The 13,571-nt window shown below is 38.3% G+C and overlaps 1 protein-coding gene across 1 annotated transcript in view; it reads right to left on the bottom strand.

Moving 5' to 3' along the window:
• DNAH5 (dynein axonemal heavy chain 5) overlaps nt 1-13,571 on the bottom strand; it is a 130,831-nt gene that overhangs the window by 102,770 nt on the left and 14,490 nt on the right. Inside the window, exons 5-12 of the mRNA XM_054191319.1 lie at nt 12,977-13,198; nt 12,274-12,411; nt 9,752-9,928; nt 8,806-8,919; nt 6,198-6,305; nt 5,328-5,450; nt 3,322-3,537; nt 467-574 (exon numbers count right to left, since the gene is read on the bottom strand). Of these exons, the coding sequence (XP_054047294.1) occupies nt 467-574; nt 3,322-3,537; nt 5,328-5,450; nt 6,198-6,305; nt 8,806-8,919; nt 9,752-9,928; nt 12,274-12,411; nt 12,977-13,198 (1,206 nt within the window). The remainder of the gene's footprint in view (nt 1-466; nt 575-3,321; nt 3,538-5,327; nt 5,451-6,197; nt 6,306-8,805; nt 8,920-9,751; nt 9,929-12,273; nt 12,412-12,976; nt 13,199-13,571) is intronic.

The raw sequence follows: 13,571 nt of genomic DNA on the forward strand, positions 1-13,571 counted from the left end.
TGCTGAGAGCCCTCAAAGAATGCTTGCTTACCTCTTTGGCAGCCAAAGTGAGCCAAGCATTTATTTTATTTTTTTCTTCTATAAATACCCTTTCCTTCCACCAATTTGTGATTTCAGAATATAGGAAAGTTAATTATCCGACTTATTTGTGCTATGCCCCCACTCACCCAACGAAATCATCCATTTCTGTGTTATTCTTGCTAGAATAACTTCCAAATAAAGTATAGTAATAAAAAATACTTTTGTTGGAGGTCCCCAAGACCCTTCCTGGACCATTCCATGAAATTGGTCTGAAAGTTAGATAATAAATGCAAGCTTTAAAGTGGAGATAAATTAGAATAATTTTTCAATTTCAGAATACAAACTTCGAGATTTGCATAACTTGCTTGGTGGTAACTCAGAGGTATTGTTGTTTTCATGAGGCTTCATCAGTAAATTAAATTCTTATTTGAATCATAAAACCTACATGAAGATCATTTATCTCTTTGCAAAACTCTTCATAGTCTTGGTCAAAATCAGGCTTCCGTTGATCCAAGAAATTGTAATGCCTTTTCTTCATGATGTCAACAATGCTCTAAACAGTTTCACAGAAAAAGAAAATTATCACCAAAAATTTTTCTTATCAAAAGTCCTACTGTGCCAAAATATTTAGCACCATGGGCTGTGCACATTCACATTCTACCTTTGCCATTAGTTAGCAGTATTTGCTAAGCAATATAAGCAAACCACTTAAATGACATATTTGCAGGAAACAAGTTGCTGCAATGACCATATGAATTTTATTTATATTATTTACTTCTAGTTTCAGTCAATTAGAATTGACAGAAAATTCAGACGCCTCCTTTTAATCCAAGACATTTGTTACCCATGAAATATGCTCTCATGCAGAGGTTCATTATTTCTATTTAAAAGTTAACAAAGTTGAACACAGAAAAATATTTCCACATTAGTATTTTCCATGTCTTTAAATTCACTGATTCCAGAGAAAAACACACTATTCAAAAGTCACAGTAAGATGCAGCCCATCACCAGCCAGGATTTATTATTCCTGGCTTCTCTTACATAGCTGTCCACTCAAACGAAAGTACATCTTAATCAGCATCTCCCTTGAGCTGTACATACAGTTAAAGGATTTCTAATGATGAACCACTGTTCAACATCCTAGTTGTTTACCACAGTACAGCTACGAAGCTCAACGTATTTTCAGCACAGCAGACTTCCATCGTTTTATTATAAGTCAACTGAACTTCAGTTTTATTGCTTTGCTGTAAATAAAAAGTCCATCTTTTCCTCTGAAAACAAGCAGATCCTAGACAGCAACTAACTGGTAAAGCATAGAGAACAGCAACATAAAAACTTCCCATTGTAAAAATTTTTCAAGTCATATAATCAGTCACATAACTATAGCTATGGTTCATGTCAAATACTTCAATACCTGGATTTTGTCACTGTTAAAAAAGTACAATCACTTTCTGCCCTTTATGGATACTATCCAGAACCTTCCACGTAGTATTTTCTACCTAAGCATGTGTAATTTCCCTTTACCCCTCTGCCCCACAATGAAATTGACTTCACAGTAACTAGGTCTTACACAAAGCGCTTACTTTAGGATTTTAGTGCTGCAACAGATAATGCAGTATATCTGTACAGAGTTTGCAGACTGCATCACAGCCTGGACTAATGGTCACAGACAGCTTTTCAAATACAAATGTCCCAAACAAATAAGATGTCTGTGTTCCAGCCTACCAAAATAGTACCTTCATAGTATGACCTCAAAACTCTCAGCAACCTGAGTTGCTGAGAAGCCTGCTGGCACAGCTTTAGAGAGCAACTCTCAGTGAAGGGAGCAACATTTACAGCAGCCCACGCCTATCCTGCCCACGTGGAATAGTCTTGGAACAAGCTATCCTTCCAGTTGTGCCCAGGTTTCTCCTCAGAAGACTATAGAAGAGAATGAAGGAAAAAATTGGCTACTGTGAAGGATGTAGTCAAGGAATCAAAACCCTGGACTGCAACAGAGAGTGAATCGAAGCAGGATGGACTATGGAATGCTCACATTTTACCGTACAGTTACTTAACTAAAGCAAAACGATTCACTCATGGCCATAACAAAATGGAAAGGGTAAAGCAAATTAGAATGCCACATTTGCCTGTACTGCCACTGTATCACATGTGATCTCTAAAAGCAGTCTACAAACTCCACACATTGAATACTTCTGATTTATTTTAATATTTACAAGTGCCATAACTAGGATACTGCGCCAAGAAAGATATACAATAAGGTAAGCTAACTCATGCTTAGTAAAAGCAGGGAAGACTCTACTTGCTAGAAGAGAAAGTTAATCTTGGAAAGAAGGAAGGAAAAGAACATGATCTGGCATGTTTATATTCTTAGAAGAGCTCCTTGTTGTTCACGTCTCACTCCTACTAAATAAAAGGACCAGGAAAGAAACCTGAATAGTAATACTAACAAGCAAAGGGATTATGCTATTACAAAAGAAAAAGCCCAAACTTCCAGAGCTTTCCAGAACAAACCAGCTAAGTCACTTCTCTTGCTCCCTCACCCTAAAGAAAACTATCTGAGAACTACCTCTTTCTTCACCCATAAAACACAAAGCAGATGACTGTACTCTAGATCTAGAGTACAGATTTTAAGGAAACCTAATAATCTGTTTTTCTGGAATTAAACACACTATTTCCTTCACGAAACAAAGTAAATCTGAGAGTCCAAGGTCTTTTTCTCTTTTTAAAAGATGACTTATTTCAAGAAATTAAATTTATGTTTTGTTGGTATTTGTACAGCACAGAAATGGAACTAGGGCTTGTTCCACTCCAAACTGCAAGGAAAATCTGACTGCGGCATTGACCACCAGGGCAATGGAGCCAGCCTCAGTGGCAGGCGCTGATCAGCTACCCCTAAAACAATGGGCAAGAGATGAAGACAGTCTGCAATTTTGGTCACAGTACACTTTCATAGCTGGCAAAACATTTATGAAGACAGAAATGTTACACTTCTCACTTTTTCTCCTGATCATAACACGAACCACAGCTCCAATTACTCCTGTTACAAAGTCCCCCCATTTTGTTGCTTTTTTCAATCAACTTCGGTTTTAACATCTCTCTTCCGCATGTCCCTCTGCCCCTTTTCATCTGTCTGCTTCCTTTCCATCAATCACATTTACATTGTTAACTATTACCCAGTAATTTCGGCACAACTTACAGAGTTAATTTTTCTCTTGATAAACACTTTTCTCATTTGCATAATTATTTCTTGTTTAAAGTTCAAGTCAGACTAACAGATATCTAAGCTTCACCATGTACCTCATATTTTGTGATCATTCCTTCCAGTCCCTCTATGTTAGACTCCTGTAGAACCGAGTAGGTTTTCATAGTATTGAAAATGTCTATTATCTTTACGAGACGTCGATGAAAGGTTTCAAATTTTCCAAAGATATACATCTCGCTAAAATCAAACTGTCTTTCAGCTGGATTTTGTTCCAATTTCTCTTTTACTTTGTGAAAGCAATTTTGATATTCCTAAAAACAAAGAAAAATTTAAAAGAAGAATGTCAAGCATAGAATAAAAGGCACTGTCATCAGCTAGAACAAAATTTATGCAGGCAGATATTATGCTAACTTCAGATCAAGAAGTTTCATCAATAAACAATCATGAACACTATAAAGACAGTAACAGAATTTGTCTCTGAAAACTAAACCAATACGATTACAGGATCACACATTTCATCAAATGAATGAACTGCACATATATGTATTTGTACATTCCATCCTTAGCTAGCACGAAATTCTGTTCCCTCCATTTTATAGCAGGGCTTGATGTGTTTACTGAATTTCCAAGAAGACAACCCAGATTTCAGTTTTCAGAGATTGAAAATAATGGTTGTATGCTGAGCAGTTTTATTGAGTAATAATATTTCAAATTTTCCAAAATCACTTTCCAGAACAAAACCCTTCTGCTCCATGGCAGCTTCCTGTTTTCATTCTGCTTTCTTACCTGAGCACAAACCTTACTCCAAACATGTTTAAATTGAATTATTCCCAAAGTCAATTTACAGTCAACAGATTTGCTTGGTTACTTTCAAGAGTAGCTCCCTCTAAAAAACAATCTTCGTTATTTTTTATCACATATATGTATGAATAACCCCATTTGGAGACAGTAATACAAAGGGCCCATAATTTCCTAAGTTGTTAGTGATTCAAATTTTAAATTTTAATCTATTGATTTGCTGAAAGCTTTTGTAACTAATAAGACTCAAATAAAAACCTAATCCTTCAACATATGTTAATACAGCAACTGGATAATTTGCTGTATCTTTGTAGAAATATACAAATTCACTGCTCATTGCTGATGGTAAGACATCATATAAATTTACACTGATTTCTGCTAGAACTATGCAAGATGTGTTGCTTCAGAAGGTGTCAAGGATGAAGTTCTAGTCTATTAAGAAATCAAAAAGTAGTAATGGAGAAAACCTAACGTGAACCTCCTGATATCTACAGGGAGGTTATCAAAAAGACAGAGCTAGGCTCTTCACAGTAACACATGGACAGAGGCCAAGAGCCAATACGCATGAATTGAAACAGAAGATGTTCAGACTAGATGTGAGGAGAAAATCTTTCACCCTAAGGACAGTCCAACAGTGAAAGAGGTTGCCCAGAAAGGCTATGCAGTCTCTCCATCCTTGGAGAACTTCAAGACAGGACTTTGTAATCAAGTTTGATCTCATAGCTGCACCTGCTTTGGCTTTGAGCAGAACATTGAACTAGACACCATGCTGAATTATCCTATGATCCTACGCACCAAAGGGGGGAAAAATCCCAAAACAGTCATGGGAGTGTATGCAAAAAAAAAAAAAAAAAAAAAAAAAAGCTATCTTCCCAACAAATCTACACAATCTGAACAGCTGAATTCTTGTTGGTTTGCTAAATTACCCTTTCTAAAGGTATAGCTTGTCCTCATATCTTTGGAATGTATTCAGCTCAGTAACTCAGTCTGTTTTAATTTCTATCACACATCCCTCCTCATCACGCGAGGAGAAACTTTCTAGAGAAACTCAGGCATGAAAATCCAAGTAATTCTCATATAAGATGCACAGTTAAGTTAAATGCTGATTCCAGAAGTTCAGCAGACACTGAACTGCATTCCCTGTTAGCTCAAATATAAAGGCTCCAGTTCCAAAGGGTATTTTTCAGTTGTTTCATTTTTTCTTCATTATAACATTGCTTCCTCATACAAAATAAAGTTTTCCTAATCACGTTATCTTAAATCTCACCTTATATTCTGTTTTCCACCTGCTCTTCCCACCTACCTGTTTAAGTCTAATGGCTGCTTGTAGCTTTTCCAGAACTCTCTCCTGAGGTTGACTCCAGATGGTGGCCGTATTGTTGTTTGAAATGTAAGATTTACATGCTGTGATCATCTGATTGGTCACCTAAAACCAGTTTTAATCTTGTGAAAAAAACAAGTCAAGACAAAGCAGATCTAGCCCTTCTTTTAGTCTCTCCCCATACCTCTAACGCCACCGACTTAAAGCCTGCAAAATAGCAATTCCACACACCAGCCACATAGGCAAACTGTCCTCCTTGCAATATCCAGCCTCCAGACCGTTACACCACCAAAATGTTGTCAATTAACTATGCTCACCCTAAACCTAAACATCGTACCAACCCTGAAATGACATTGAGGACTACAAAATCATAAGACTTCAGCAATTCTGAAAGCAAAGGTAAAAATCAAGGGCTGATGAGACTATGATCATTAAAGAATAGTTTGTCCTTCCAACTCCATTTCCTTCTTTATGCAACCATAAGGAGGTTTAATGGCTATATAAGCGCACATAACCAGTTCTACAAAAAACAGTTCACCACAGGCAAACCTCTTTGTAACAAAAAGTTCCTTCATCTATTCATGTCAGGGTTGAGATTATCCCTCTCCTTCACGAAGTCTGAGAAAATTCTCACAACTCCAGCTACAGAGAGTAAAATAAGTTCTAACTACAGAGTAGTTTTATCGCTATTTCCAATTCTCTATATGTTCAAAAAAGCAGCATTAAATTCACCAAAATGCTGCCTCTTCAATTGCGTGGTCCCTTTGTGTTTTCTGTATCTCACTCAAGAAAAAACATACACGTGTGCACAAAAAAATCTGGGAAAATTTCCTTTCACGCTGTAGCACCGACCTTCACAAACAGGGAGGATATCTTTTCAGATGTGTTGTAATACTGAGAGATACTCTGAATCATTTTAATTGCATTTATGAGTCCTGGAATAGCATCCACCATGGACACCTGGAAAGAAACACAGGCTCTGAATTCTGCTCAGCACTTCTGTTACCATACATGAGCTCGACACCTCATTAGAGAACACAGGAGCGTTACGGGCATCCTAACGCTTCTGCCGCTGTTTCCCTGGGCCTCTCCTGCGGACCTGCCTGTCCTACTTCACTCTCCAAGCTCTACAATTCAATTTTGGGGAAAAATTTTCATGGGCATCTTGGCTGGAAGGATTCTGATACGTGATGTAACCTTCCATATAAAGAGAGACCAAAAATTGCATTTAAGCCTCCTGACACTCATTTGAATAAAGGAACTACAAAGAGCAACTTTCCTATAGTACTGGCATTTAGGTCATAAAAAATTATATACAATAGATGAAGTGCCCGGGAGGTGATATTGTAGCCCATTCTTTGGGTGCAGGTGCCCCGGTGCCAGCAGCAGGCCGGGCCCCTGTGTTGCCGGGCCGGGGCTGCCCCGTGCCGGACACAGCCGGTTCCAGCCGGCTCCAACGGCCCCAGCGCAGGGCACAGCTGAGCCCCTCAGCCACGGGCGGGCGCCGCGGGGAAAGCCTGGCTCAGAAAGGGCAAAACGCTGCCCGGCAGCCAGGGCTGAGGGAAACCGGGTGACAAACAGCCCTGCGAGCCCCGAGGGGAGAGCGGGAGGAGGGCAGGAGGGGCTCCGGGCGCCCCCGCGGCCCCGGCAGAGACCCCGCGGGGGCGGGGGTTTCCCTGCAGCCCCTGGGAAGGGCCCGGGCTGGAGCAGGGAAACGTGTGAGGGGGCAGGAGCGGCAGAGGGGAGCTGCCGTGGGCTGACCGCAGACCTTCATTCCCTGCGCTGCTCAGAGGGAGGAAGATTTCGAAGGCGGGAGTGAAGGGGTGAAGCCGAGTCTGGGAAGAAGGGAGGTGGTGGGTAGATGCGTTTTAATTTTTGTCTTTGATTCTCACTATCTACATCTATTTTCACAGGCAATAAATTAAGTTACTTTTCCCCAGGTTAAGTCTGTTTTGCCCATGATGATAATAGGTAGGTGATGGCCCTGTATTTGTCTGAAAAATCCACAAGCTTTTTCATATATTCTGTATTCTGTCATCTATATTCTATGCCTCGTTCTGTTGAGGTGGAGAGAGAGTGCTTGGGTGGGGGTTTAGCCCATAGCCAAGGTTAACGCACCACACCCATTCTAATTCTTCATACCCTCTATGATTTTCAGTAAGGTTATGTACAATAGAAATGCCTATTGCTAAATACTTTGAGGAGAAGTGTCATTTCAAAAGTCCAGCAGTCCTGTCTTCAGCCCATGAAGGGGTCAGATTGAAAGATTTTTTCAGGCAGCTCCTCCTCACATCTGAATTTCCAAAGCAATGACAGTTTTACTCTGTTGACAAACTGGTTCTTGACATTTTGCAGTAAACAGTAGTAAGGGAAAGGTTCTCACTCCATGCCTCAATGGCTTCCACCCCAAGTGCTACACCCTCTCAAAACTAGACGTCTCTGAAGCTGGCATCGCTTCCTCCTTGGTAAAAGCCACTACAGGGAGCAAAAAGCAGATCAAGTTTAACACACCCTGCACAATGCTAATAGCAAGCATATTCACTTTAGCTCTGTTTTGTATGGGTATCGTACCAACCTTTCATTAGAGAGACTCAAATACCAGACTGGGAAACAGTGAAAGAACACACTGTTGTAACACCGTCCAGTAAATGCAAACAAACGGAGCCATACCACGGTTGCCCAGAGCACTGTTTGGAAGCAATTTCAGTTTGGGAAAAGTATGGAGAGAAAGCAAGGTAGCTAGGATAGTCAAAGCTTTGAGTCTTCACAGCTACTTATCGTATTTCTGTGACTAGGAAGACACATACCTGGTTGCAAACCCAGTTTTAATGAAAGCAACCATTTGCCACTTTAGCAGATAATGGGACAGTGAGAATCCTTCCTCCTCTCCCATACTTTAAGTTGGCTGATTTTGTTTACTACTTGTTATTACTTGTTATGCTTGCGTCATCTTGTTACTATGGTATGAGAAGGTGATTTTTATTTACACCTTAATATTTACATAACCATATTTATGTTTTCCTAACCCAAGAAGCTGAAAGTTGCTTTATAAATGTTAGGCTAGGCATGACCTGGCCACCAACACGAAAGACAAAAGCCCAGCCTTTGCCTTCAAGCATAGCACCAGGTTCACTTTCACACACACACACACCCCCCTCATTTTTCTTTTCTTTTTCCCTTTTTATTTTTTAATCTCAAAGATTTCACTTCCTCCCATAGCAGAGAGTCCAGTTTCATCATCAGTCCAAAATATTCATAGATACCATGGCAAGAAAATAACAAGTACTTTATTTTGTAGCCCGAAATTCTCACTGGGCCACTTTTAGCATAACTGATCAAAGTCTCAAAATGGAGACACATACCTAAAATGCTATCTATGTCATTTCCAAACTGATCCTACAATTTGCATTCATTTTGGTTGTCTCAAGAGATTTGTTAAGAATTTAAAAGTTTTACTTACAGGATCACTGTTGTATAATGGGTCACAACATTTTTCCAGATAATATAGATACTTCACGTTATCTTTAGCTTCATTTGCTGCATCTGTGATGCAAATATCCAACGCTCGCCAGTTCTAAGAATAGAAAGTTGAAAAAAAGTGAAACCACACATTTCAGAAAAACCATTTTGAGATCACTGTTTTGCCACTAGCCTTTTTAACCACATTTGAAAGCACAGATCTGTTACTTCAGAGTTACACTTGTTTACCCAAGATGAGGAACAGGTCCTTGGTTTGCTTCAATAAGTTGACTGTGAACACACAGTTCGTTAGTTTAGACCACTCAGCTCAACATGTTATGTCAGTAGTAGTGTCAAGTCAAGCTGCCGTGAAATACATAGGTATCACCTGTTAACTATTTTTCCTTCATAGACTGATGAATATATAAGCCATGCATTTGTTTCACACGTCTCTTATTTTGATGAGCCAAGACTTTTTCTTTTACTCATTTTTTCTGTTTGAGATGGGTTTTTAACTTTATTATGTCATTGTGAGAAGTTAAACCCTACAAGCAGTTTTGACAGACACTGTAAGAATAAGAGAAAGATGTTTAAAAAAGGGGAGGTGGGGGGGGTCTTTTAATTAACTACCCAATTCATTACTTCAATTTTCTGATTTAATAACCAACTTTTCAAAGATTTCTAAGTATTTATTTCTATTGAGCCATGTGGATGAAGTACATCATCAGCCTTTAGGCAAAGGGGATTCCCAGTCTTTTCCAATAAACTAAACTAGATTTAAACTTTACCTGCTCAAGGTCAGGAATACGGAAGGACAAAGAAACCAAATGTCAAAAATGCTTCAATATTTTCCCCACCAGCAATGCTATATATGTATGTCAGCAAAATGAACTAGGCTATACAGAGCATTTCTAGCTTTTATAAATGTCATAATTCAAAATAGAAACCTTCAGCAGTTTGGATTTAGCAGCAGTGAGTACTCCAAGCACTGCCTTCACATCTGGGCTCTTCAGCTGTTCCATAAGGTAGCTGAATTTTGACTGTCTCTTTTTCCAGTAATCAAGCTCTGCCCGTGGTCCAAGGTCATCGGCTTCCTTTCTCAACTGGTTGTTTTCTGCAAGAACCTTTTATCATACAGTAATATTAGTGACTGATGACAATGTCTTTATCTGCATCGATAGCATGGATTAATTCAACTCCCAGTATTAACATCCTGTGATAAATTACCTCTCTCAGCCACCACCTCACAAAAGAGACTTTAATTTTTCTTGTCCTTTTTAGTTCCACGTTAAAGAAGGAATAGTCACAGACCATTGGATTTTCTACAAATAACCTGCAAAGCATGTTTCAAAGTACGATTTCGACCACTGAGAATAGTGTTCACCGAATTATTGTGTTCCTTTTGCTTTCATTAAGTCCACTAGGAACCACAGACTGTTTCCTACTTTGATTTCTTAGCTGAGGTGATTCTTTGGCATCAGTTTATTTGTTTACAAGTAAGTTACTATTTCTTGTAGAGTTACAAGTAAAAAAGCTTATATATGATACAAGCATAGACAGAATACTTTCCTCAATGCAATGTGGACACAGGGAGCTCACAGTAAACGTTGATCTAAGAACAGGAAGGAGCATATTTACTGTGATCCTTCTCCAGCAGGTAATACAACTACCAGCAGCAAGCTACTTCAGAATATTACGAAGTGAAGATTGCTTTAGTTTACTTCACAACGTTTTTTCAATAAGCACAGTATTCACTGAAAAATTTTAATAGCTGTAACTGATTCTGCATAATATTTGACAACTCTTCTGTCACAATAAATAGAGGAATGCATTGCAGATCTATAATAATGCTGAATATGGAAAGCTTGCATGTGAACATAATGAATTAATTTTAAAAACAATTTTGAAATGGTAAAACAGCTTTTACTATTTTGCAATGCATGACTCAAGATTTTGAGGATTAAGGTAGATTCAGGTGCACTTCAAACTACTTATTAGGCTTCATTATCTCTCATCAGTTCAGGTTCAGCTTTTCTCTCTGAGCTGGGTAACATGGATTGAAATAATTTCTGTCCACTTCTTTGCTTCCTGTGCAAGCTGAAGGGGAGACTGAAGTTTACACAGAAAAGAAAACCACCAAAGGTTACTGAATTAAAAATAAAAAAATCTGGTTTACAAAATCTCTTAATTACAAATTGCTGGAGGCTGGGAGAATAATGATGGGAAGTAATGCTATCAGCTTAGCTTTTACACTGTTCCCCAGCATCCACTTTTGCCCGTTGTCAGAGAGGGGTCTGGTTTAAAAGAACGTCTAATCCAAACCAGTAACAGTATTTTTTGTGATAATTTGTTTATAAAGGATGAAGCCATGTTCCTAAGAGGCAATACAAACTCAATTCCCTTGGAGAACCAGGCGATGTGGGGACAGCGTTATTATTTAACAAAGTTATTATAAGCTTAACTATAGATATGCCTCTGCTTGCTTATATCCCTTGTTGTAAGGGGTAATAAAGTGTCCTCATGAACCTTGTCATTTGTCAAGGCTTTCCTCTCATAAAAAGGAAATAAAAAAAAATACGAAAATTTCTGTCTAGTCAAAAATTATGCTTCAGATCCCTTATACAATAAAGAGCAAGAAACATTTAATGTCAACTCAAAACACAGCTGCCTTCTTCCTCCAGATTGTGAACAAATCTAAAAATCTCAAGTTTGGTATTAGAATCCATAAACCTACAATGCAATTCCAAGAATGAAAGTAAACTAAACTATCCTTCTGTCCCCAAAAAATAACACACAACTAAAATCTCTCAGTGACATCTGGGTTCACTAGACTAAAGATCTTTCTTGCTTTGCTAGATTAACGATAGCAAATGCTTTAATGACTCATTTTTTTCTTGGCTATTTGGCAATAGGTGAGTAGTAAAAGAAAACAGAGTAAATCTTTTGAGCAGTTAACTGCATTCTCCCCACTGGTTCCAGCTCATAGATTTATAAATTAAAGAGATTTTGCGTTTTATATTTTCTTTCTTTTTTTTAAGAGGTATAAGCCTTAATAAAGAAGATTCTTTCATGGAACTGATTTCTTAATTTGCAAATAAACATATTTCTCTGATAAAACCTTAGCAATAGTTTCCACAGGCAGGCAGAGAATAAGGTAGCAACTAAATTTCCATTTTTCCAAGTTTAGAAGTTATTCATGCCATCCTTTTCCTTAATGTCTACCCGTATAGACATTACAGAACTTGTTTTCTTGAGGCCTCTATGTTTTACTAGTAGATGGAAAAAGCTCTCTGTAATATTCTGTAATATTAGAGAAGTAAAAGCATGGAAAACATGCCAGCAGTACTTCAGAATACAGGGACTGATCACATCTAACTTTATAGAAAGGTAACTATACGCCAACAGGATTAAAGTCATCATCTGACAATATGCAGGTGTTGTCATATTTCACATTTGTGCAGTGTATCACCTGTTCAATCTGTTTGATCCATCCTTTCATGCAGACTTCTATTCTTTCGAGAGGGTCTATGCTGTTAGCAACCATCAAGTAATCTGAAGGTCCTCTTAGAGTTTTCAGATCATATGTTTCACATTTCTTCAGAATGACCTAAAACACAAGTTGAAAAAAACCTGAAATGCTGAAATGTTCATAACAAATAATCCAGGAACCTTAAAAAGTAACTGGCTTTCCCACTTGCGGTCTCTCACTTCACATTCACACTTCAATTTTAATTAAACTGGTTTGAGCCAGAATTGGACTCCAGAATCCGGAGAATTCACCAGCCTGGCAGCTGTACTCTCAGCCTTTGTGAAGGAAAGGGCACAAGCAGAAACTAACAGTTAAAGCAACTGTTTGTCATACATTAATCATTCTTGGTTTAAGAACGGCCACAGCCATTGAACAGTCAAAAGTTAATAGGTCAAAAGAACTGGCACCAGAAGAAACAATAACAGAAGCAGCTGCAGAATTGTTAAAACCACAAACTTTCAGAGACATTAAAGCCACAGATCAATGTGTAACAAGTTACTGACAACAGAAGTGAGGTTTTTTTCTCCAGTTTAACAAAAATAACTTTTAATGAGTATTCTACAACAGCAGCTAATTCAAAAGCTCCAGAGTAAGAGATATTCTATAGCTAACTCACTTTCTAGTTGCCATGTGAACATACTACCTTTTCCAACAGACTTTGCTGAGTTCCTGATAGCACACTAACAAATGCTTCAAGGGAACCAAGGAAGTCCTGCTTAATGTTGGAAGCTTGTTGAGGTTCACTGAGTTCAACCCAGCCACGGTCCATAGTCTGTAAGGCTGGAATGAAGATTTCTGCTATCAACTGCTCAACACTTTTTAGTAAGCCATCTCGACCTACATTCATCATATTAAAATTTACTTCCTGTAAAAGAAACACGTGTTAAAACAGAAAACAAAATTTTGCCATCATTATGTTTATTCCAGTTCTATAGCCTTGAGCATCTCAAAAATTACCAGTGTGTACGAGTGGTCTTCAAGCAATAACAGCACAATTCTTGCCAGCAAGGGCTACAAGATTTGCACTGGGTCACACTTTGTCATACAAAACTGAGAAAACAAAGATCTAAAAACACTTCCAAAATATAACAAGAGTATAAGAGACCTCTATTTATAAATGATTCCAGCCTGCCACTTCTAAAGTTATCAGAATTATATTTAATATATTTGTACATAATATATATAGGCAGAGATCAATGCACTTAAGAGGCTTAGACACCAAAACAATTATGAGATAC

The sequence above is a fragment of the Rissa tridactyla genome, chromosome 2 (genome assembly GCF_028500815.1).
Source record: "Rissa tridactyla isolate bRisTri1 chromosome 2, bRisTri1.patW.cur.20221130, whole genome shotgun sequence".
NCBI lineage: Eukaryota > Metazoa > Chordata > Aves > Charadriiformes > Laridae > Rissa > Rissa tridactyla.